The sequence below is a fragment of the Haemorhous mexicanus genome, chromosome 38, assembly GCF_027477595.1.
Source record: "Haemorhous mexicanus isolate bHaeMex1 chromosome 38, bHaeMex1.pri, whole genome shotgun sequence".
Classification (NCBI taxonomy): domain Eukaryota; kingdom Metazoa; phylum Chordata; class Aves; order Passeriformes; family Fringillidae; genus Haemorhous; species Haemorhous mexicanus.
In genome coordinates, this window is record NC_082378.1 from 652769 (window position 1) to 674987 (window position 22219).

The 22219-nt window shown below is 58.5% G+C and overlaps 2 protein-coding genes across 2 annotated transcripts in view; both read right to left on the reverse strand.

Annotated features, from left to right (window-relative positions):
• Nucleotides 1-47, reverse strand: part of CLN3 (CLN3 lysosomal/endosomal transmembrane protein, battenin) — a 5487-nt gene extending 5440 nt beyond the window's left edge. The window contains exon 1 of the mRNA XM_059872778.1: nucleotides 24-47. Coding sequence (XP_059728761.1) covers nucleotides 24-47 — 24 coding nt within the window. The remainder of the gene's footprint in view (nucleotides 1-23) is intronic.
• Nucleotides 48-830: 783 nt separating this feature from the next.
• The window catches only part of LOC132341321 (helicase SRCAP-like), a 56831-nt gene continuing 35442 nt past the window's right edge, over nucleotides 831-22219 (reverse strand). Inside the window, 7 exon segments of the mRNA XM_059872780.1 lie at nucleotides 831-1859; nucleotides 2468-2790; nucleotides 4047-4087; nucleotides 4089-4217; nucleotides 13924-14110; nucleotides 20043-20179; nucleotides 21665-21857. Of these exon segments, the coding sequence (XP_059728763.1) occupies nucleotides 1615-1859; nucleotides 2468-2790; nucleotides 4047-4087; nucleotides 4089-4217; nucleotides 13924-14110; nucleotides 20043-20179; nucleotides 21665-21857 (1255 nt within the window). The 3' untranslated portion in view covers nucleotides 831-1614.

Below are 22219 nucleotides of genomic sequence, written 5' to 3' on the forward strand. Positions count from 1 at the left end.
TAACGAGCAACTCAAAGAGGCACCTCGAAGGGATTTGGCGGGATCATGCAAATCAGATGCTAATGAGCACAGTTATGCAAATGAGGCACTGAAAGCGAGGCGCAGGTCTTGGAAAGCACTTTTGTGGATTTATGCAAATGAGATGCAAATGAATGCACTTCATTCAAATCAGGTGCTAATGAGAGATGTGACCGGGCTCTTTAGAACGCTGTGGTGAATTTATGCAAATCAGATACTAATGAGCAAAAGATTTATGCAAATTAGGCGTTAATTACAAGTACCATGAGGCTTTAAAAGGGATTTATACCAAGTCCTGGATTTATGCAAATGAGGGAAAGTTTGGGGCACTTTGAGGGAATTCCAAAACTCCCACCAAGCTTTTAAAGGGGCCTATGCAAATGAGATGCAAATGAGGGTGGAAAGAAAGTTCCGGGGAGGGTTTGGAGGGGATTTGGGGGAACTTTGAGGAGATTTGGGGCAATTTTAGAGAAATTTCCCAGAACGATTTTAAGGACTGGAAAAGCTTCAAAGTGTGCTCATGCAAATGAGATGCTAATGAGATGCAAATGAGCAGAGAGAGGAGATTTTGGGAAGGGTTTGGAGGGGATTTGGGGGAATTTTGAGGAGATTTGGGGCAATTTTGGGGGAAAAAGTCCAGAATTGCTTCAGGGACCCGAAAACTTCAACTTTTTAAAAAGTATTCATGCAAATGAGATGCAAATGAGATGCAAATGAGACACGTTGAGGGTTTGGGGAGGGTTTGGAGGGGATTTGGGGGAACTTTGAGGAGATTTGGGGCAATTTTGGGAACTTTTCCAGAACGTTTTCAAGGACTGGAAAAGTTTCAAAGTGTGCTCATGCAAATGAGATGCTAATGAGATGTAAATGAGCAGAAAAAGGGGATTTGGGGAAGGGTTTTGAGGGAATTTGGGGGAATTTTGAGGAGATTTGGGGCAATTTTGGGAAAAATTCTTGGAAGTTCTTTGAAAACAAGAAAAATCTTACAAAGCTTTTAAAAGGGCGTTCATGCAAATGAGATGCAAATGAGAGGGAAAACTGGGAGTTCGGAATGGGTTTGAGAGGATTTTGGGCCAATTTGAGGAGATTTGGGGCAATTTTGGGGGAAAAAATCCAGAATTGTTTCAGGGACCCGAAAGCAACAAATATTTAAAGAGCATCCATGCAAATGAGATGCAAATGAGATGCAAATGAGACACAATGAGGTATTGGCAAGGGTTTGGAGAGGAATTGGGGGAATTTTGAAGAAATTTTAGAAAAAAAATTCTTAAAATGGTTTCAGGAATTAGGAAAGATTTTAAAGCGTGCTTATGCAAATGAGATGCAAATAAGATACAAAAGAGGGTTTGGGAAGGGTTTTGGGGAGGGGCTTGAGGGGATTTGGGGGAGATTTTGAGGAAATTTGGGGCAATTTCAGGAAAAATTCCTGGAAGGGCTTTAGGAATTAGGAAAGATTAGAAAGATACGCATGCAAATGAGATGCAAATGAGATGCAAACGAGGAGGGGAAAAGGGGCAATAGGAAAACTTTGGGGAGGATTTGAGACAAATTTGGAGAAATTTTGGGGAAATTTAAGGGAAAACTTCCCCAATTTTTTCAGGGATGGGGAAAGGCGGAAACGAGCGGCCATGCAAATGAGATGCAAATGAGAGGGGGGCGTGGCTTACAGGGCAGCCGGGCCTGCATGTCCGGGGCCAGCAGGAGCCGCTGGGGCAGCGCGAAGGTGGCCACGGGCGGGGGAGGGGCCGGCCCCGCCCCTTTGCCCAGATTTGGCGTGGGCGTGGCCACGGGGGCGGGGCCTCCCGCGGGGGTGGGCGTGGCCAACGAGGCCGCCGGGAGAGCTGGGGGGAGAACCACGTTAGGCCACGCCCACTTCATTTAAATACACCAAGCTCCACCCTTAATTAGGCCACACCCACCATTTAAAGACCCTAATTGCTAATTAGCTCTCTCTTAATTAGGCCCCACCCCTTCCTAATTAGCCCCACCCCTTAAGCCCCACCCCAATTAAGCTTCACCATTAGGCCTGACCCAAATTAAGCCCCACCCCTAATTAATGAGCTAAGCCTCACCCCCAATTACCCAAGTCTTAATTAATTTTCTTAATTAACCCTGCCCCTAATTAACCCCCAATTAAGCCCCACCCCTAATTAACCCTCATTTCCCATTACCCCTTATGCTAATTAGCCCCTAATTAACACCGAGAGCTAATTAACTCTTCTGCTAATTAGCGCCATCACTAATTCACCTCCATCCTAATTAATCTCCTCCCCTAATTAAGCCCAGCCCAATTAACACCCACCCCTAATTAACATGTTAAGCCCCACCCCCAATTACCCAAATTTTAATTAACTCTTCCAATAACCCCTCCCCTAATTAACCCCCCTTAATTAACCCCCAATTAAACCCATTCCTAATTAACCCCACCCCAATTAGCCCCGCCCCTCACCATGTGCGGGCCCTCCAGGGGGCGGAGCCAGCAGCGTGGGCGTGGCCCTGGGCGGGGCCAGCGCCAAGCCCAGCCCCAGGTTAAGCCCCGCCCCTTGTGTTGTCACCAAAGGGGCGGGGCCCGCGCTGGGGGGCGGAGCCTGGGCGTGGCCCAACGTGACGAGAGGCGGGGCCACCAGCAGGGGGGCGGGGTTTGGCGCGGAGAGGGCGGGGCTCGGCGCGGAGGGGGCGGGCGCCGGCGAGGCCACGCCCCCAGGGGCGGGGCGAGGGGCGGGGAGGAGCAGAACCGCCCGAGGCTCCGCCTTCGGCACCGGCTGGAGCATCCTGGGAAAGGGGGCGGGGTCAGGGCACGCCCACCTGGGACACGCCCACCGGGGACACGCCCACAGGTGTGTCCAACCTCCTCCAGGTGTGCCCAACCCCCATCCCAGGTGTGCCCAGGTGTGCCCAAGCCCCTCCCAGCCATGCCCAGGTGTGCCCAACCTCCCTCCCAGGTGTGCCCAGGTGTCCCCAAGCCCCTCCCAGCCACGCCCAGGTGTGCCCAGGTGTGCCCAGGTGTGCCCAACCTCCCTCCCAGGTGCCCCCAGGTGTGCCCAAACCCCCTCCCAGCCATGCCCAGGTGCGACCAAATCTCCCCTAGGTGTTCCCAGGTGTGCCCAAGCCCCTCCCAGGTGCCCCCAGCCATGCCCAGGTGTGCCCAGACGCACCCAAACCCCTCCCAGATTTGCCCAGGTGGCCCCAGGTGTGCCCAAACCCCCTCTGAGCTGTGCCCACGTGTGCCCAGGTGTGCCCAACCCCCCCCAGGTGTGCCCAGGTGAACCCAAATACCCTCCCGGGTGTACCCCAGCTGTGCCCAGGTGTGCCCAACCCCCATCCCAGCCGTACCCAGGTGTGCCCAGGTGTGCCCAACCTCCCTCCCAGGTACCCCCAGCCATACCCAGGTGTGCCCAGGTGTGCCCAAACCCCCTCCCAGCCATGCCCAGCTGTGCCCAGGTGTGCCCAGGTGTGCTCTAACCCCCTCCCAGCCATGCCCAGGTGTGCCTAGGTGTGCTCTAACCCCTTCCCAGATACCCCCAGCCGTGCCCAGGTGTGCCCAACCCCCCTCCCAGCCATGCCCAGGTGTGCCCAGGTGTGCTCTAACCTCCTCCCAGATACCCCCAGCCATGCCCAGGTGTGCCCAAACCCCTTCCCAGGTGTGGCCAGGTGTGGCCAGGTGTGCCCAACCCCCCTCCCAGCCACGCCCAGGTGTGCCCAGGTGTGCCCAGGTGTGCTCTAACCCCTTCCCAGATACCCCCAACCATGCCCAGGTGTGCCCAAACCCCTTCCCAGCCGTGCCCAGGTGTGCCCAACCCCCCTCCCAGCCATGCCCAGGTGTGCCCAGGTGTGCTCTAACCTCCTCCCAGATACCCCCAGCCATGCCCATGTGCCCCCAGGTGTGCCCAGGTGTGCCCAACCCCCATCCCAGCTGTACGGAGCCGTGCCCAGGTGTGCCCAGGTGTGCCCAACCCCTATCCCAGCCGTGCCCAGGTGCCCCCAGGTGTGCCCAGGTGTGCCCAGGTGTGCCCAGGTGCGCCGCTCACCTGTTGACCTTCATGCGGACGGGTTTGGGCCGCGGGGGGGGGGTCGGGGGCGGCGGCCACGTCCTCCAGGAGGCGCCGCGTGACGCGGAAGCGCGGCAGGAACCAATCGGCCGCGTAGCGCGACAGGTGAGCCTCCAGCGCCACCAGCTCGAACGGGGACAGGTCCACCTGCTGGGGACACACCTGCGTGACACACCTGGGACACCTGGGGGGGCACCTGAGTCACCTGTGCCCACCCCACAGGGACAGGTGAGCCTCCAGCGCCACCAGCTCGAACGGGGACAGGTCCACCTGCTGGGGACACACCTGCGTGACACACCTGGGACACCTGGGTCACCTGTGTGACACCTGAGTGACACCTGTGTGACACCTGAGTCACCTGTGCTCACCCCCAGAGACAGGTGAGCCTCCAGCGCCACCAACTCGAAGGGGGACAGGTCCACCTGCTGGGGACACACCTGCGTGACACACCTGGGGCACCTGGGTCACCTGTGTGACACCTGAGTGACACCTGAGTCACCTCAATGACACCTGAGTGACACCTGTGTGACATCTGTGTGACACCTGCAATACCTGAGTGACACCTGAGTGACCTCAATGACACCTGAGACACCTGAGTGACACCTGAGACACCTGAGTGACACCTGAGACACCTGAGTGACACCTGTGTGCCACCTGAGTGACACCTGTGTGACACCTGTGTGACACCTGAGTGACCCCAGAGACACCTGAGTGAGCTGTGATACACCTGAGTGACACCTGTGAGACACCTGTGTGACACCTGTGTGACACCTGTGTGACACCTGAGTAACTCCTGATACACCTGAGTGACACCTGTGTGACACCCGAGACACCTGTGTGACACCTGAGGGACACCTGAGTCACCTGTGCCCACCCCCAGGGACAGGTGAGGCTCCAGCGCCACCAGCTCGAACGGGGACAGGTCCACCTGCTGGGGACACACCTGGGTGACACACCTGGGACACCTGGGGGGGCACCTGAGTGACATCTGAGTAACTCCTGATACACCTGGGTGACACCTGTGTGACACCTGAGTAACTCCTGATACACCTGAGTGACACCTGAGTGACACCTGAGTGACCTGAGTGAGCTGTGATACACCTGTGTGACACCTGTGTGACACCTGAGTAACTCCTGATACACCTGAGTGACACCTGTGTGACACCTGAGTGACACCTGTGTGACACCTGAGTCACCTGTGCCCACCCCCAGGGACAGGTGAGCCTCCAGCGCCACCAGCTCGAACGGGGACAGGTGCGCCTGCGGGGGACACACCTGGGTGACACCTGGGGGGCACCTGATACACCTGGGTGACACTTGAGTGACACCTGTGTGACACCTGAGTCACACCTGAGTGACACCTGAGTGACACCTGATACACCTGAGTGACACCTGTGTGACACCCGAGACACCTGAGTGACACCTGAGGGACACCTGTGGCACCTGAGTGACTCCTGTGTGACACCTGAGTGACACCTGTGTGACACCTGAGTGACCTTTGATACACCTGAGTGTCACCTGAGGGACCTCTGGAACACCTGAGTGACTCCTGTGTGACACCTGCGACACCTGTGTGACACCTAAGTCACCGCAATGAGACCTGAGACACCTGTGTGACACCTGTGTGACACCTGAGTGACACCTGTGTGACACCTGAGTAACTCCTGATACACCTGGGTGACACCTGAGGGACACCTGCAATACCTGAGTGACACCTGAGTCACCTCAGTGACACGTCAGACACCTGAGTGACACCTGAGACACCTGAGTGACACCTGTGTGACACCTGAGTGACACCTGTGTGCCACCTGAGTAACTCCTGATACACCTGAGTGACACCTGAGTGACACCTGAGTGACCTGAGTGAGCTGTGATACACCTGTGTGACGCCTGTGTGACACCTGAGACACCTGAGTGACACCTGAGTCACCTGTGCCCACCCCCAGGGACAGGTGAGCCTCCAGCGCCACCAGCTCGAACGGGGACAGGTGCACCTGCTGGGGACACACCTGCGTGACACACCTGGGGCACCTGGGTGACCTCTGGTACACCTGAGTGCCACCTGTGTGACACCTGAGTGACACCTGTGTGACACCTAAGTAACTCCTGATACACCTGAGTGACACCTGAGAGACACCTGTGACACCTGAGTGACCCCTGAGACACCTGAGTGAGCTGTGATACACCTGAGTGACACCTGAGTAACTCCTGATACACCTGGGTGACACCTGAGTGACACCTGTGTGATACCTGAGACACCTGAGTGACACCTGAGTCACCTGAGTGACACCTGTGTGACACCTGTGTCACCTGTGCCCACCCCCAGGGACAGGTGAGCCTCCAGCGCCACCAGCTCGAACGGGGACAGGTGCACCTGCTGGGGACACACCTGCGTGACACACCTGGGACATCTGGGGGGGCACCTGAGTGACCTCTGGAACACCTGAGTGACACCTGAGTAACTCCTGATACACCTGTGTGACACCTGAGTAACTCCTGATACACCTGTGTGACACCTGAGTGACACCTGTGTGATACCTGAGACACCTGAGTGACACCTGAGTGACACCTGTGTGACACCTGAGTGACACCTGAGTCACCTGTGCCCACCCCCAGGGACAGGTGAGCCTCCAGCGCCACCAGCTCGAACGGGGACAGGTGCACCTGCTGGGGACACACCTGCGTGACACCTGGGGCACCTGGGTCACCTGTGTGACACCTGTGTGACACCTGAGTAACTCCTGATACACCTGAGTGACACCTGAGTGACACCTGTGACACCTGAGTGACCCCTGAGACACCTCAGTGAGCTGTGATACACCTGAGTGACACCTGTGTAACTCCTGATACACCTGGGTGACACCCGTGTGACACCTGCAATACCTGAGTGACACCTGAGTCACCTCAGTGACACGTCAGACACCTGAGCGACACCTGAGTGACACCTGATACACCTGACTCCTGTATCACCTGAGTGACACCTGAGTGACACCTGAGTGTCACCTGTGTAACCGGAGTGACCCCTGAGACACCTGAGTGAGCAGTGATACACCTGAGTGACACCTGAGACACCTGAGTGACACCTGTGTGACACCTGAGACACCTGAGCTGTGATACACCTGAGTGTCACCTGAGTCACCTCAATGACACCTGAGTAATCTGTGTGACACCTGAATGACACCTGAGTGACACCTGAGTGCCACCTGTGTGACACCTCAGTGACACCTGAGTCACCTCAATGACACCTGAGACACCTGAGTGACACCTGAGTGACACCTGTGTGACATCTTTGTGACACCTGAGACACCTGAGTGAGCTGTGATACACCTGAGTGACACCTGAGTGACACCTGAGTAACTCCTGATACACCTGAGTGACACCTGTGTGACACCTGAGACACCTGAGTGTCACCTGAGACACCTGTGTGACACCTGTGTGACACCTGAGTGACACCTGTGTGACACCTGAGACACCTGAGTGACACCTGAGTGACACCTGAGTCACCTGTGCCCACCCCCAGGGACAGGTGAGCCTCCAGCGCCACCAGCTCGAACGGGGACAGGTCCACCTGCTGGGGACACACCTGCGTGACACACCTGGGACACCTATGTCACCTGAGTGACACCTGAGAGACACCTGAGTGACACCTCAGTAACTCCTGATACACCTGAGTGACACCTCAGTAACTCCTGATACACCTGAGTGACACCTGAGTGACACCTGAGTGACACCTGAGTGACACCTGAGTGACACCTGTGTGACACCTGAGACACCTGAGTGACACCTGAGTCACCTGTGCCCACCCCCAGGGACAGGTGAGCCTCCAGCGCCACCAGCTCGAACGGGGACAGGTGCGCCTGCTGGGGACACACCTGGGTGACACACCTGGGACGTCACCTGTGTCACCTGTGTGACACCTGAGTGACACCTGAGTAACACATGAGTCACCTCAATGATACCTGAGTGACACCTCTGTCACCTGAGCGACACCCGAGTGACACCTGTGTGATACCTGAGACACCTGAGTCACCTGTGTGACACCTGAGTGACACCTGAGACACCTGAGTGACACCTGAGTCACCTGTGCCCACCCCCAGGGACAGGTGAGCCTCCAGCGCCACCAGCTCGAACGGGGACAGGTCCACCTGCTGGGGACACACCTGCGTGACACACCTGGGACACCTGGGTCACCTGTGTGACACCTGAGTCACCTCAATGAGACCTGAGTGACACCTGTGTGACACCTGAGTGACACCTGTGACACCTGAGTGACCCCTGAGACACCTGAGTGAGCTGTGATACACCTGAGTGACACCTGAGTCACCTCAATGAGACCTGAGTGACACCTGAGTGACACCTGAGTGACACCTGTGACACCTGAGTGACCCCTGAGACACCTGAGTGAGCTGTGATACACCTGAGTGACACCTGAGTCACCTCAATGAGACCTGAGTGACACCTGAGTGACACCTGAGTGACACCTGTGACACCTGAGTGACCCCTGAGACACCTGAGTGAGCTGTGATACACCTGAGTGACACCTGAGTCACCTCAATGAGACCTGAGTGACACCTGTGTGACACCTGCAATACCTGAGTGACACCTGAGTCACCTCAGTGACACGTCAGACACCTGAGTGACACCTGAGTGACATCTGATACACCTGTCTCCTGTATCACCTGAGTGACACCCGAGTGACACCTGAGTGTCACCTGTGTAACCGGAGTGACACCTGAGACACCTGAGTGAGCTGTGATACACCTGAGTGACACCTGTGTGACACCTGAGACACCTGAGTGTCACCTGTGTCACCTGTGCCCACCGACAGGGACAGGTGAGCCTCCAGCGCCACCAGCTCGAACGGGGACAGGTGCACCTGCTGGGGACACACCTGCGTGACACCTGGGGGGTACCTGATACACCTGTGTGACACCTGAGTGACACCTGTGTGACACCTGAGTGACTCCTGATACACCTGAGTGACACCTGTGTGACATCCGAGACACCTGTGTGACACCTGAGGGACACCTGTGGCACCCGAGTGACTCCTGTGTGACACCTGAGTGACACCTGTGTGACACCTGAGTGACCTTTGATACACCTGAGTGTCACCTGAGTGACCTCTGGAACACCTGAGTGACTCCTGTGTGACACCTGAGTGACCTTTGATACACCTGAGTGTCACCTGAGTGACCTCTGGAACACCTGAGTGACTCCTGTGTGACACCTGAGACACCTGTGTGACACCTAAGTCACCGCAATGAGACCTGAGACACCTGTGTGACACCTGTGTGACACCTGAGTGACACCTGAGTGCCACCTGTGTGACATCTGTGTGACACCTGTGTGACACCTCAGTGACACCTGAGTGACACCTGAGTCACCTCAATGACACCTGAGACACCTGTGTGACACCTGAGTGACACCTGTGTGACACCTGAGTGACACCTGTGTGATACCTGAGACACCTGAGTGACACCTGAGTCACCTCAATGAGACCTGAGTGACACCTGTGTGACACCTGAGTGACACTTGTGTGACACCTGAGTGGCACCTGAGTGACACCTGTGTCACCTGAGTGACAGGTGATACACCTGGGACACACCTGAGTGACACCTGAGTCACCTCTGATACACCTGAGTGACACCTGAGTGACACCTGGGACACACCTGGGACACCTGAGTGACACCTGAATGACTCCTGAGTGACACCTGGGACACACCTGGGGCACACCTGGGACACACCTGGGGCACACCTGAGTGACAAGTCATCCCAAACCTCTCCAGGTGTCTCCACGCACCTGTTGGACCCCGAATCCCCTCTGAACCCCCCAAACCACCTCACACCTGTCCCAGGTGTGTCCCACCCGTGCCTCTCTCACCTGTCCCAGGTGTGTCCCACCTGTCCCCGGTGTGTCCCACCCGTGCCTCTCTCACCTGTCCCAGGTGTGTCCCACCTGTCCCAGGTGTGTCCCACCTGTCCCAGCTGTGTCCCACCTGTCCCCCACCCATCCCCAGGAGTGTCCCACCTGTCCCAGGTGTGTCGCACTTGTGCCTCTCTCACCTGTCCCAGGTGTGTCCCACCTGTCCCCCACTCATCCCCAGCTGTGTCCCACCTGTCCCAGGTGTGTCCCACCTGTCCCCCACCCATCCCCAGGTGTGTCCCACCTGTCCCAGATGTGTCACACGCGCACCCCTCTCACCTGTCCCAGGTGTGTCTCACCTGTCAGGGTTGTGTCTCACCTGTCCCAGATGTGTCTCTCCTACCTGTCCCAGGTGCGTCCCACCTGTCCCCCACCCATCCCCAGGTGTGTCCCACCCGTCCCAGGTGTGTCCCACCCGTGCCTCTCACACCTGTCCCAGGTGTGTCCCACCCGTCCCAGGTGTGTCCCACCTGTGCCTCTCTCACCTGTCCCAGGTGTGTCGCACTTGTGCCTCTCTCACCTGTGCCAGGTGTGTCCCACCTGTCAGGGTTGTATCTCACCTGTCCCAGATGTGTCTCTCCCACCTGTCCCAGGTGTGTCCCACCTGTCCCCCACTCATCCCCAGCTGTGTCTCACCTGTCCCAGGTGTGTCTCACCTGTCAGGGTTGTGTCTCACCTGTCCCAGGTGTGTCTCTCCCACCTGTCCCAGGTGTGACTCACCTGGATCCCACCTCTCCTCCAGTGAGTCTCACCTATCTCAGGTGTGTCTCACCTGTCCCAGGTGAGTCTCTCTCACCTGTGTCTCACCTGTCTCACCTCAATCTCACCTGCCCCAGGTGTGTGTCTCACCTGTCCCAGGTGTGTGTCTCACCTGGAAGGGGTGTGGCTCTCTCACCTGTACCTCACCTATCTCAGGTGTGTCTCACCTGTCCCAGGTGTGTATCTCACCTGTCCAGGTGTGTATCTCACCTGCCCCAGGTCAGTGTCTCACCTGGAAGGGGCGCGTCTCTCTCACCTGTATCTCACCTGTCTCAGGTGTGAATGGTGTCTCACCTGTCTCAGGTGTGTCTCACCTGTCCCAGGTGTGTGTCTCACCTGTCCAGGTGTATCTCACCTGTCTCAGGGTGTGTCTCACCTGGAAGGGGTGAGGCTCTCTCACCTGTACACCTGTCCCAGGCACATGTCTCACCTGTCTCAGGTGTGTCTCTCTCACCTGTATCTCACCTGCTCCAGGTGTGTCTCACCTGTCTCAGGTGTGTATGGTCTCTCACCTGTCTCAGGGTGTGTCTCACCTGGAAGGGGTGTGGCTCTCTCACCTGTACCTCACCTGTCCCAGGTGCATGTCTCACCTGTCTCAGGTGTGTCTCTCTCACCTGTATCTCACCTGCCCCAGGTGTGTCTCACCTGTCTCAGGTGTGTGTCTCACCTGTCCAGGTGTGTATCTCACCTGCCCCAGGTGTGTCTCACCTGTCTCAGGTGTGTCTCTCTCACCTGTATCTCACCTGCCCCAGGCTTGTCTCACCTGTCCAGGTGTGTATGGTCTCTCACCTGTCTCAGGTGCATGTCTCACCTGTCCAGGTGTGTATGGTCTCTCACCTGTCTCAGGTGTGTCTCACCTGTCCCAGGTGCATGTCTCACCTGGAAGGGGTGTGGCTCCAGGGCGCGCAGCACCAGGGCAGGAGTGCCGAGGCAGAGCCCAGGTGTGTCTTACCTGTCCAGGTGTATCTCTCTCACCTGTATCTCACCTGTCTCACCTGTATCTCACCCATCCCAGGTGCATATCTCACCTGTCCCAGGTGTGTCTCACCTGTCCCAGATGCCCAGGTGCGTATCTCACCTGTCTCAGGTGTGTCTCACCTGTCTCAGGTGTGTCTCACCTGTCTCAGGTGTGTCTCTCTCACCTGTCTCAGGTGTGTCTCACCTGTCCAGGTGTGTCTCTCTCACCTGTCTCAGGTGTGTCTCACCTGTCTCAGGTGTGTCTCTCTCACCTGTCTCAGGTGTGTCTCACCTGTCTCAGGTGTGTCTCTCTCACCTGTCTCAGGTGTGTCTCACCTGTACCTCACCTGCCCCAGGTCAGTGTCTCACCTGGAAGGGGTGCGTCTGTCTCACCTATATCTCACCTGTCCCAGGTGTGAATGGTGTCTCACCTGTCTCAGGTGTATTTCACCTGTCTCAGGTGTGTGTCTCACCTGTCTCAGGTGTGTGTCTCACCTGTCTCAGGGTGTGTCTCACCTGTCTCAGGGTGTGTCTCACCTGTCTCAGGTGTGTCTCACCTGTCTCAGGGTGTGTCTCACCTGTCTCAGGTGTGTCTCTCTCACCTGTATCGCACCTGTCCCAGGTGTGTGGCTCACCTCTCTCAAGTCAGTGTCATCTGTCCCAGGTGTGTCTCACCTGCATCTCACCTGTCCCAGGTGTGTATGGTGTCTCACCTGTCTCAGGTGTCTCACCTGGAAGGGGTGTGGCTCTCTCACCTATCCCAGGTGTGTATGGTGTCTCACCTGTCTCAGGTGTGGCTCTCTCACCTGTCCCAGGTGTGTATGGTGTCTCACCTGTCTCAGGTGTGTCTCTCTCACCTGTCCCAGGTGTGTATGGTGTCTCACCTGTCCCAGGTGTGTCTCTCTCACCTGTCCCAGGTGTGTATGGTGTCTCACCTGTCCCAGGTGTATCTCTCTCACCTGTCCCAGGTGTGCATGGTGTCTCACCTGTCCCAGGTGTGTCTCTCTCACCTATCCCAGGTGTGTCTCTCTCACCTGGCCCAGGTGTGCATGGTGTCTCACCTATCCCAGGTGTGTATGGTGTCTTACCTGGCCCAGGTGTGGATGGTGTCTCACCTGGAAGGGGCGTGTCTCTCTCACCTGTCCCAGGTGCGCATGGTGTCTCACCTATCCCAGGTGTGTATGGTGTCTCACCTGTCCCAGGTGTCTCTCACCTGTCCCAGGTGTGTACGGTGTCTCACCTGTCCCAGGTGTCTCTCTCACCTGTCCTAGGTGTGTATGGTGTCTCACCTGTCCTAGGTGCGTGTCTCACCTGTCCTAGGGGTGTGTCTCACCTGGAAGGGGTGTGTCTCACCTGTCCTAGGTGTGTGTCTCACCTGTCCTAGGTGCGTGTCTCACCTGGAAGGGGTGTGTCTCACCTGTCCTAGGTGCGTGTCTCACCTGGAAGGGGTGTGTCTCACCTGTCCCAGGTGTGTATGGTGTCTCACCTGTCCTAGGTGTGTGTCTCACCTGGAAGGGGTGTGTCTCACCTGTCGCAGGTGTGTGTCTCACCTGGAAGGGGTGTGTCTCACCTGTCCTAGGTGTGTGTCTCACCTGGAAGGGGTGTGTCTCACCTGTCCCAGGTGTGTAGGGTGTCCCACCTGGAAGGGGTGTGTCTCACCTGGAAGGGGTGTGTCTCACCTGTCCTAGGTGTGTGTCTCACCTGTCGCAGGTGCGTGTCTCACCTGGAAGGGGTGTGTCTCACCTGTCCTAGGTGCGTGTCTCACCTGTCCTAGGGGTGTGTCTCACCTGTCCTAGGTGCGTGTCTCACCTGTCGCAGGTGCGTGTCTCACCTGGAAGGGGTGTGTCTCACCTGTCCTAGGTGCGTGTCTCACCTGTCGCAGGTGCGTGTCTCACCTGTCCTAGGTGTGTGTCTCACCTGGAAGGGGTGTGTCTCACCTGGAAGGGGTGTGTCCCACCTGTCCTAGGTGTGTATGGTGTCTTACCTGTCCTAGGTGCGTGTCTCACCTGGAAGGGGTGTGTCTCACCTGTCCTAGGTGCGTGTCTCACCTGGAAGGGGTGTGTCTCACCTGGAAGGGGTGTGTCTCACCTGGAAGGGGTGTGTCTCACCTGTCCTAGGTGCGTGTCTCACCTGGAAGGGGTGTGGCTCACCTGGAAGGGGTGTGTCTCACCTGTCGCAGGTGTGTATGATGTCTCACCTGGAAGGGGCGTGTCTCACCTGGAAGGGGTGTGGCTCCAGGGCGCGCAGCACCAGGGCGGGGGTGCCGAGGCAGAGCCCAGGTGTGACCAGCGGTGACGTCACGGGGCGTGGCTCGAACAGGTCGGGGTGGTTGCACACCTTGCGCAGCTGCATCAGCACGTTGATGACGCTCATGAAGTGACCGCTGGCCAGGGTGGCCTTGGTGCTGCGGGAGGGGACACCTGGCGGTTACCTGGGGCACCTGAGCTCAGGTGAGTTCACCTAGGGGTCACCTGGGGGGTTTAGCCATGAAGTGCCCACTGGCCAGGGTGGCCTTGGTGCTGCGGGAGGGGACACCTGGCGGTTACCTGAGGGCACCTGAGCTCACCTGAGCTCACCTGGCAACACCTGAGATCACCTGGGAACACCTGAGATCACCTGGGGGTCACCTGAGGGGTTTAGCCATGAAGTGCCCGCTGGCCAGGGTGGCCTTGGTGCTGGGGGAGGGGACACCTGGCGGTTACCTGGGGGTTACCTGAGATCAGGTGAGCCCACCTGGGAACACCTGGGGGCACCTGAGAACACCTAGGTGCACCTGGGGGCACCTGGGGGTCACCTGAAATCACCTGGGGGCACCTGGGGGTCACCTTGAGGGTCATTTGGTCTCACCTGGGAGCACCTGGAGGCACCTGAGATCACCTGGGGGTCACCTGGGGGTCATTTGGTCTCACCTGGGGGCACCTGGGGGTTACCTGAGATCACCTGAGATCACCTGGGGCACCTGAGGGTTACCTGGGGGTCACCTGAGGGGTTTAGCCATGAAGTGCCCGCTGGCCAGGGTGGCCTTGGTGCTGGGGGAGGGGACACCTGGCGGTTACCTGGGGGTTACCTGAGATCAGGTGAGCCCACCTGAGAACACCTGGGATCACCTGAGATCACCTGGGGCTACCTGAGGGTTACCTGGGGGTCACCTGAGGGGTTTAGCCATGAAGTGCCCGCTGGCCAGGGTGGCCTTGGTGCTGTGGGGGAGGGGACACCTGGCGGTTACCTGGGGGTTACCTGAGATCAGGTGAGTTCAACTGGGGGCACCTGGGGGGTTCAGCCATGAAGTGCCCGCTGGCCAGGGTGGCCTTGGTGCTGCGGGGGAGGGGACACCTGGCAGTTACCTGGGGCACCTGGGCTCACCTGAGCTCACCTGAGCTCACCTGGGAACACCTGAGATCACCTGAGAACACCTGGGGCACCTGAGGGTTACCTGGGGGTCACCTGAGGGGTTTAGCCATGAAATGCCCGCTGGCCAGGGTGGCCTTGGTGCTGCGGGGGGGACACCTGGGGGTCACCTGGGGCACCTGAGCTCACCTGAGCTCACCTGAGATCACCTGGGAACACCTGAGATCAGGTGAGTTCACCTGGGGGTCACCTGAAGGGTTCAGCCATGAAGTGCCCGCTGGCCAGGGTGGCCTTGGTGCTGTGGGAGGGACACCTGGCGGTTACCTGGGGGTTACCTGAGATCAGGTGAGCCCACCTGGGAACACCTGGGGGCACCTGGGAACACCTGGGGCACCTGAGGGTTACCTGGGGGTCACCTGGGGGGTTTAGCCATGAAGTGCCCGCTGGCCAGGGTGGCCTTGGTGCTGCGGGGGGGACACCTGGGGGTTACCTGAGCTCACCTGGGATCACCTGAGAACACCTGAGATCACCTGGGAACACCTGGAGGCACCTGAGATCACCTGGGGGTCATTTGGTCTCACCTGGGGGCACCTGGGGGTTACCTGAGATCACCTGGGGGCACCTGGGGGTCACCTGAGGGGTTTAGCCATGAAGTGCCCGCTGGCCAGGGTGGCCTTGGTGCTGGGGGAGGGGACACCTGGCGGTTACCTGGGGGTTACCTGAGATCAGGTGAGCCCACCTGGGAACACCTGAGATCACCTGAGAACACCTGGGGGCACCTGGGGTCACCTGAGGGGTTCAGCCATGAAGCGCCCGCTGGCCAGGGTGGCCTTGGTGCTGCGGGGGGGACACCTGGCGGTTACCTGGGGGCACCTGAGCTCACCTGGGAACACCTGAGATCACCTGAGAACACCTGGGGCACCTGGGGGCACCTGGGGGTCACCTGAGGGGTTTAGCCATGAAGTGCCCGCTGGCCAGGGTGGCCTTGGTGCTGGGGGAGGGGACACCTGGCGGTTACCTGGGAACACCTGGGAGCACCTGGGAACACCTTGGGGCACCTGGGGGCACCTGGGATCACCTGGGGGCACCTGGGAACACCTTGGGGCACCTGGGGGCACCTGGGAACACCTGAGGGTCACCTGGGGGGTTTAGCCATGAAGTGACCACTGGCCAGGGTGGCCTTGGTGCTGCGGGGGGGACACCTGGCGGTTACCTGGGGGTTACCTGAGATCAGGTGAGCCCACCTGGGGTTACCTGGGGGCACCTGAGGGTCACCTGGGAGGTTTAGCCATGAAGTGCCCGCTCGCCAGGGTGGCCTTGGTGCTGCGGGGGGGACACCTGGGGGTTACCTGGGGGTTACCTGAGATCAGGTGAGCCCACCTGAGAACACCTGAGGGCACCTGGGGGGTTCAGCCATGAAGTGCCCGCTGGCCAGGGTGGCCTTGGTGCTGCGGGAGGGACACCTGGCGGTTACCTGGGGGCACCTGAGCTCACCTGAGCTCACCTGGGAACACCTGAGATCACCTGAGAACACCTGGGAGCACCTGGGGTTACCTGGGGGCACCTGAGGGTTACCTGGGGGTCACCTGGGGGGTTTAGCCATGAAGTGCCCACTGGCCAGGGTGGCCTTGGTGCTGGGGGAGGGACACCTGGGGGTTACCTGAGATCACCTGGGGGCACCTGAGATCACCTGAGCTCACCTGGGAACACCTGGGGGCACCTGGGGGTCACCTGGGGGGTTTAGCCATGAAGTGCCCGCTGGCCAGGGTGGCCTTGGTGCTGGGGGGGAGGGGACACCTGGCGGTTACCTGGGGCACCTGAGCTCACCTGAGATCACCTGAGATCACCTGAGATCACCTGAGATCACCTGGGGCACCTGAGGGTTACCTGGGGGTCACCTGAGGGGTTTAGCCATGAAGTGCCCGCTGGCCAGGGTGGCCTTGGTGCTGGGGGAGGGGACACCTGGCGGTTACCTGGGGGTTACCTGAGATCAGGTGAGCCCACCTGGGAACACCTGAGATCACCTGAGAACACCTGGGGGCACCTGGGGGTCACCTGAGGGGTTTAGCCATGAAGTGCCCGCTGGCCAGGGTGGCCTTGGTGCTGTGGGAGCGACACCTGGGGGTTACCTGGAGGTTACCTGGGGGCACCTGAGCTCACCTGAGCTCACCTGGGAACACCTGAGATCACCTGGGGCTACCTGGGGGTCACCTGAGGGGTTTAGCCATGAAGTGCCCGCTGGCCAGGGTGGCCTTGGTGCTGGGGGAGGGGACACCTGGGGGTTACCTGGGGGTCACCTGGGAACACCTGAGCTCACCTGGGAACACCTGAGATCACCTGTGGGCACCTGGGAACACCTGAGGGTCACCTGAGGGGTTCAGCCATGAAGTGCCCGCTGGCCAGGGTGGCCTTGGTGCTGTGGGAGGGGACACCTGGCGGTTACCTGGGGGCACCTGGGAGCACCTGGGATCACCTGAGATCACCTGGGGGTTACCTGAGCTCACCTGGGGGCACCTGAGATCACCTGGGAGCACCTGGGATCACCTGAGATCACCTGGGGGTTACCTGAGCTCACCTGAGGGCACCTGAGATCACCTGGGGGTTACCTGGGATCACCTGAGATCACCTGGTGGTTACCTGAGCTCACCTGGGGGCACCTAAGATCACCTGGGGGTCATTTAATCTCACCTGGGGGTTACCTGAGATCAGGTGAGCCCACCTGAGAACACCTGGGGGCACCTGGGGTCACCTGAGGGGTTTAGCCATGAAGTGCCTGCCGGCCAGGGTGGCCTTGGTGCTGCGGGGGGGACACCTGGGGGTTACCTGGGGGCACCTGAGCTCACCTGAGCTCACCTGAGCTCACCTGAGATCACCTGAGATCACCTGAGATCAGATGAGCTCACCTGGGGGCACCTGGGGGTTACCTGTGGGGCACTTGAGATCACCTGGGGGTCACCTGGGGGTCATTTGGTCTCACCTGGGAGCACCTAGGAGCACCTGGGGGTTACCTGAGATCACCTGGGCGTTACCTGAGATCACCTGGGGCCACCTGATCTCACCTCGGGGCACCTGAGATCACTTGGGAGCACTTGGGGGGGTCACCTGAAATCACCTAGGGGTCACCTGAGGGTCATTTGGTGTCACCTGGCGTCACCTGGGGGTTACCTGAGATCACCTGGGGGTCACCTGAGGGTCACCTGAGGGTCACCTAAGCTCCTCTGTGGACACCTGAGATCACCTGGGGGTCACCTGAGATCACCTGAGGGTAACCTAGGATCACCTGGGGGCCACCTGAGATCACCTGGAGGTCACCTGGGGTCACCTGAGAGCACCTGACACCTTTAAGGAAATTTGGGAGGAATTTCAGGAATTTGGGGCTCCCAGGTGTGCCCAGGTGTGCCCAGGTGTGCCCAGGTGTGCCGCCTCACCTGACCTGGCCCGTGACGTCATCAGAAACCTTGAACAGGTGGATTTTGGGTAAATTTGGGGGGAATTTGATGAAATTTGGGTTGATTTTAACGGGAATTTCGGGAATTTTCGGCACCCAGGTGTGCCCAGGTGTGCCCAGGTGTGCCCAGGTGTGCCACCCTCACCTGGCCCGGCTCATGACGTCATCAAAGACCTTGAGCAGGTAAATCTTGGGTGGATTTGGGTGGAATTCTGTGAAACTTGGGTCGATTTTAACGGGAATTTCGGGAATTTTTGGGCTCCCAGGTGTGCCCAGGTGTGCCCAGGTGTGCCCCCTCACCTGACCTGGCCCATGACGTCATCAGAAACCTTGAACAGGTGGATTTTGGGTAAATTTGGGGGGAATTTGATGAAATTTGGGTCGATTTTAACGGGAATTTCGGGAATTTGGGGCTCCAAGGTGTGCCCAGGTGTGCCCAGGTGTGCCACCCTCACGTGGCCTGGCTCATGACGTCATCAAAGACCTTGAGCAGGTAAATCTTGGGTGGATTTGGGTGGAATTCTGTGAAACTTGGGTCGATTTTAACGGGAATTTCGGGAATTTTTGGGCTCCCAGGTGTGCCCAGGTGTGCCCAGGTGTGCCACCCTCACCTGACCTGACCCATGACGTCATCAGAAACCTTGAACAGGTGGATTTTAGATAAATTTGGGTGGAACTTGATGAAACTTGGGTCGCTTTTAACGGGAATTTCGGGAATTTTTGGGCTCCCAGGTGTGCCAAGGTGTGCCCAGGTGTGCCCAGGTGTGCCACCTCACCTGGCCTGGCCCATGACATCACCAGACACCCCAAAAAGGTGAATTTCGGGTGGAATTTGACGAAACTTGGGTCGATTTTAACAGGAATTTCGGGAATTTTCGGCTCCCAGGTGTGCCCAGGTGTGCCCAGGTGTGCCCAGGTGTGCCGCCTCACCTGGCCTGGACCATGACGTCATCAGAAACCTTGAACAGGTGAATTTTAGATCAACTTGGATGAAATTTGATGAAATTTGGGTAGAACTTCATGGGAAATTTGGGAATTTTTGGGCTCCCAGGTGTGCCCAGGTGTGCCCAGGTGTGCCCAGGTGTGCCACCCTCACCTGGCCTGGCCCATGACGTCATCAGAAACCTTGAACAGGTGGATTTTAGATAAATTTGGGGGGAATTTGACGAAACTTGGGTCGATTTTAACGGGAATTTCGGGAATTTTCGGCTCCCAGGTGTGCCCAGGTGTGCCCAGGTGTGCCCAGGTGTGCCGCCTCACCTGGTCTGGCCCATGACATCACCAGACACCCCAAAAAGGTGAATTTTGGGTGGAATTTGACGAAACTTGGGTCGATTTTAACGGGATACTTGGGAATTTTTCGGCTCCCAGGTGTGCCCAGGTGTGCCGCCTCACCTGGTCTGGCCCATGACATCACCAGACACCCCAAAAAGGTGAATTTTGGGTGGAATTTGACGAAACTTGGGTCGATTTTAACGGGATACTTGGGAATTTTTCGGCTCCCAGGTGTGCCCAGGTGTGCCCAGGTGTGCCGCCTCACCTGGCCTGGCCCATGAAGTCGTCGTAGAGGAACCTCTGGCGCTTGGACAGGCGGCACCTGAGCACGTGCTCGTACTTCTTGGGCATCTGCTTCTCCACGTCCACCTTGAGCCGGCGCAGCAGGAACGGCCGCAGCACCTGGGGGGGGAGGGGACACACCTGCTCAGGTGGGCACAGGCGGGACCAGGTGGGCCCCGGTGTGGCTGTGTGTGGCCCAGGTGTGCCCAGGTGTGTCTGTGTGTGCCCCAGGTGTGCCCCAGGTGTCCCCAGGTGTGTCTGTGAGTGCCAAAGGTGGGCCCCAGGTGGGCCCCAGGTGTGTCTGTGTGTGGCACAGGTGGGCCCAGGTGTGTCCCAGGTGTGTCTGTGTGTGACTCAATGTGTCCCAGGTGTGCCCAGGTGTGCCCAGGTGTGTCCGTGTGTGACTCACTGTGTCCCAGGTGTGCCCAGGTGTGCCCAGGTGTGTCCGTGTGTGACTCACTGTGTCCCAGGTGTGCCCCAGGTGTGCCCAGGTGTGTCTGTGTGTGCCTCAATGTATCCCAGGTGTGCCACAGGTGGGCTCCAGGTGTGCCTCAATATGTCCCAGGTGTGCCCCAGGTGTGCCCAGGTGTGTCTGTGTGTCCCTCTGCTCCCAGGTGTGCCCCAGGTGGGCCCCAGGTGTGCCTCAATGTGTCCCAGGTGTGCCCCAGGTGTGTATGTGTATGCCCCAGGTGTGCACAGGTGTGCCATAGGTGTGCCCCAGGTGTGTTCTCTGTGTGTCCCTCTGTGCCCAGGTGCACCCACGTGTATCCCAGGTGTGTCCCAGGTGTGCACAGGTGTGTCTGTGTGCGCCTCACTGTGTCCCAGGTGTACCCAGGTGTACCCATGCGTGGCCAGGTGGGCTTCTAGTGTGCCCAGGTGTGCCCAGGTGTGCCCAGGTACCTTGTGCAGTCTCTTGACCAGGCTCTCATTGCACTCCTGGCTGCCCTCGATCATGCCCGACAGGTGTGACACAGTGTAACCCAGGTGTATCCTAGCTGTATGTACCCATCTCCACGTGTATCCAGGTGTATCCAGGTGTATCCCAGGTGTATGTACCCATCCCCAGGTGTATCACACCTGTCCCCAGGTGTGCCCAGGTGCGTTACCTTGTGCAGTCTCTTGACCAGGCTCTCGTTGTACTCCTGGCTGCCCTCGATCATGCCGGTCAGGTGTGACCCAGTGTAACCCAGGTGTGACCCAGTGTAACCCAGTGTAACCCAGGTGTATGTACCCATCCCCAGGTGTGCCCAGGTGTGCCCAGGTGCGCTACCTTGTGCAGTCTCTTGACCAGGCTCTCGTTGTACTCCTGGCTGCCCTCGATCATGCCGGGCAGGTGTGACACAGTGTAACCCAGGTGTGACCCAGTGTAACCCAGGTGTATCCCAGGTGTATGTACCCCTCCCCAGGTGTATCACACCTGTGCCCAGGTGTGCCCAGGTGTGTTACCTTGTGCAGTCTCTTGACCAGGCTCTCGTTGTACTCCTGGCTGCCCTCGATCATGCCGGTCAGGTGTGACCCAGTGTAACCCAGTGTATCCCAGCTGTATGTACCCATCCCCAGGTGTATCCAGGTGTATCACACCTGTCCCCAGGTGTGCCCAGGTACCTTGTGCAGCCGTTTGACCAGGCTCTCGTTGTACTCCTGGCTGCCCTCGATCATGCCGGTCAGGGGGTTGTGGAACCACTCGCGGAACTCGCGGTGGGACTGGAACACGCTCGGCATCAGGAAATGCATCAGCGACCAGAGCTCCATCAGCGAGTTCTGCAGCGGCGTACCTGTCAGCAGCAGCCGCCGCTGGCTGCAGGTGGGACAGGTGAGACACAGGTGAGACAGGTATGGACAGGTGAGACAGGTACAGACAGGTATGGGTATGTACAGACACACATGGACAGGTGAGTGACCAGAGCTCCATCAGCGAGTTCTGCAGCGGCGTACCTGTCAGCAGCAGCCGCCGCTGGCTGCAGGTGGGACAGGTAAGGACAGGTGAGACAGGTATGGACACATACAGACAGGTACAGACAGGTATGGACAGGTGAGGGACCAGAGCTCCATCAGCGAGTTCTGCAGCGGCGTACCTGTCAGCAGCAGCCGCCGCTGGCTGCAGGTGGGACAGGTGAGACAGGTGAGACAGGTATGGACACGTACAGACAGGTACAGACA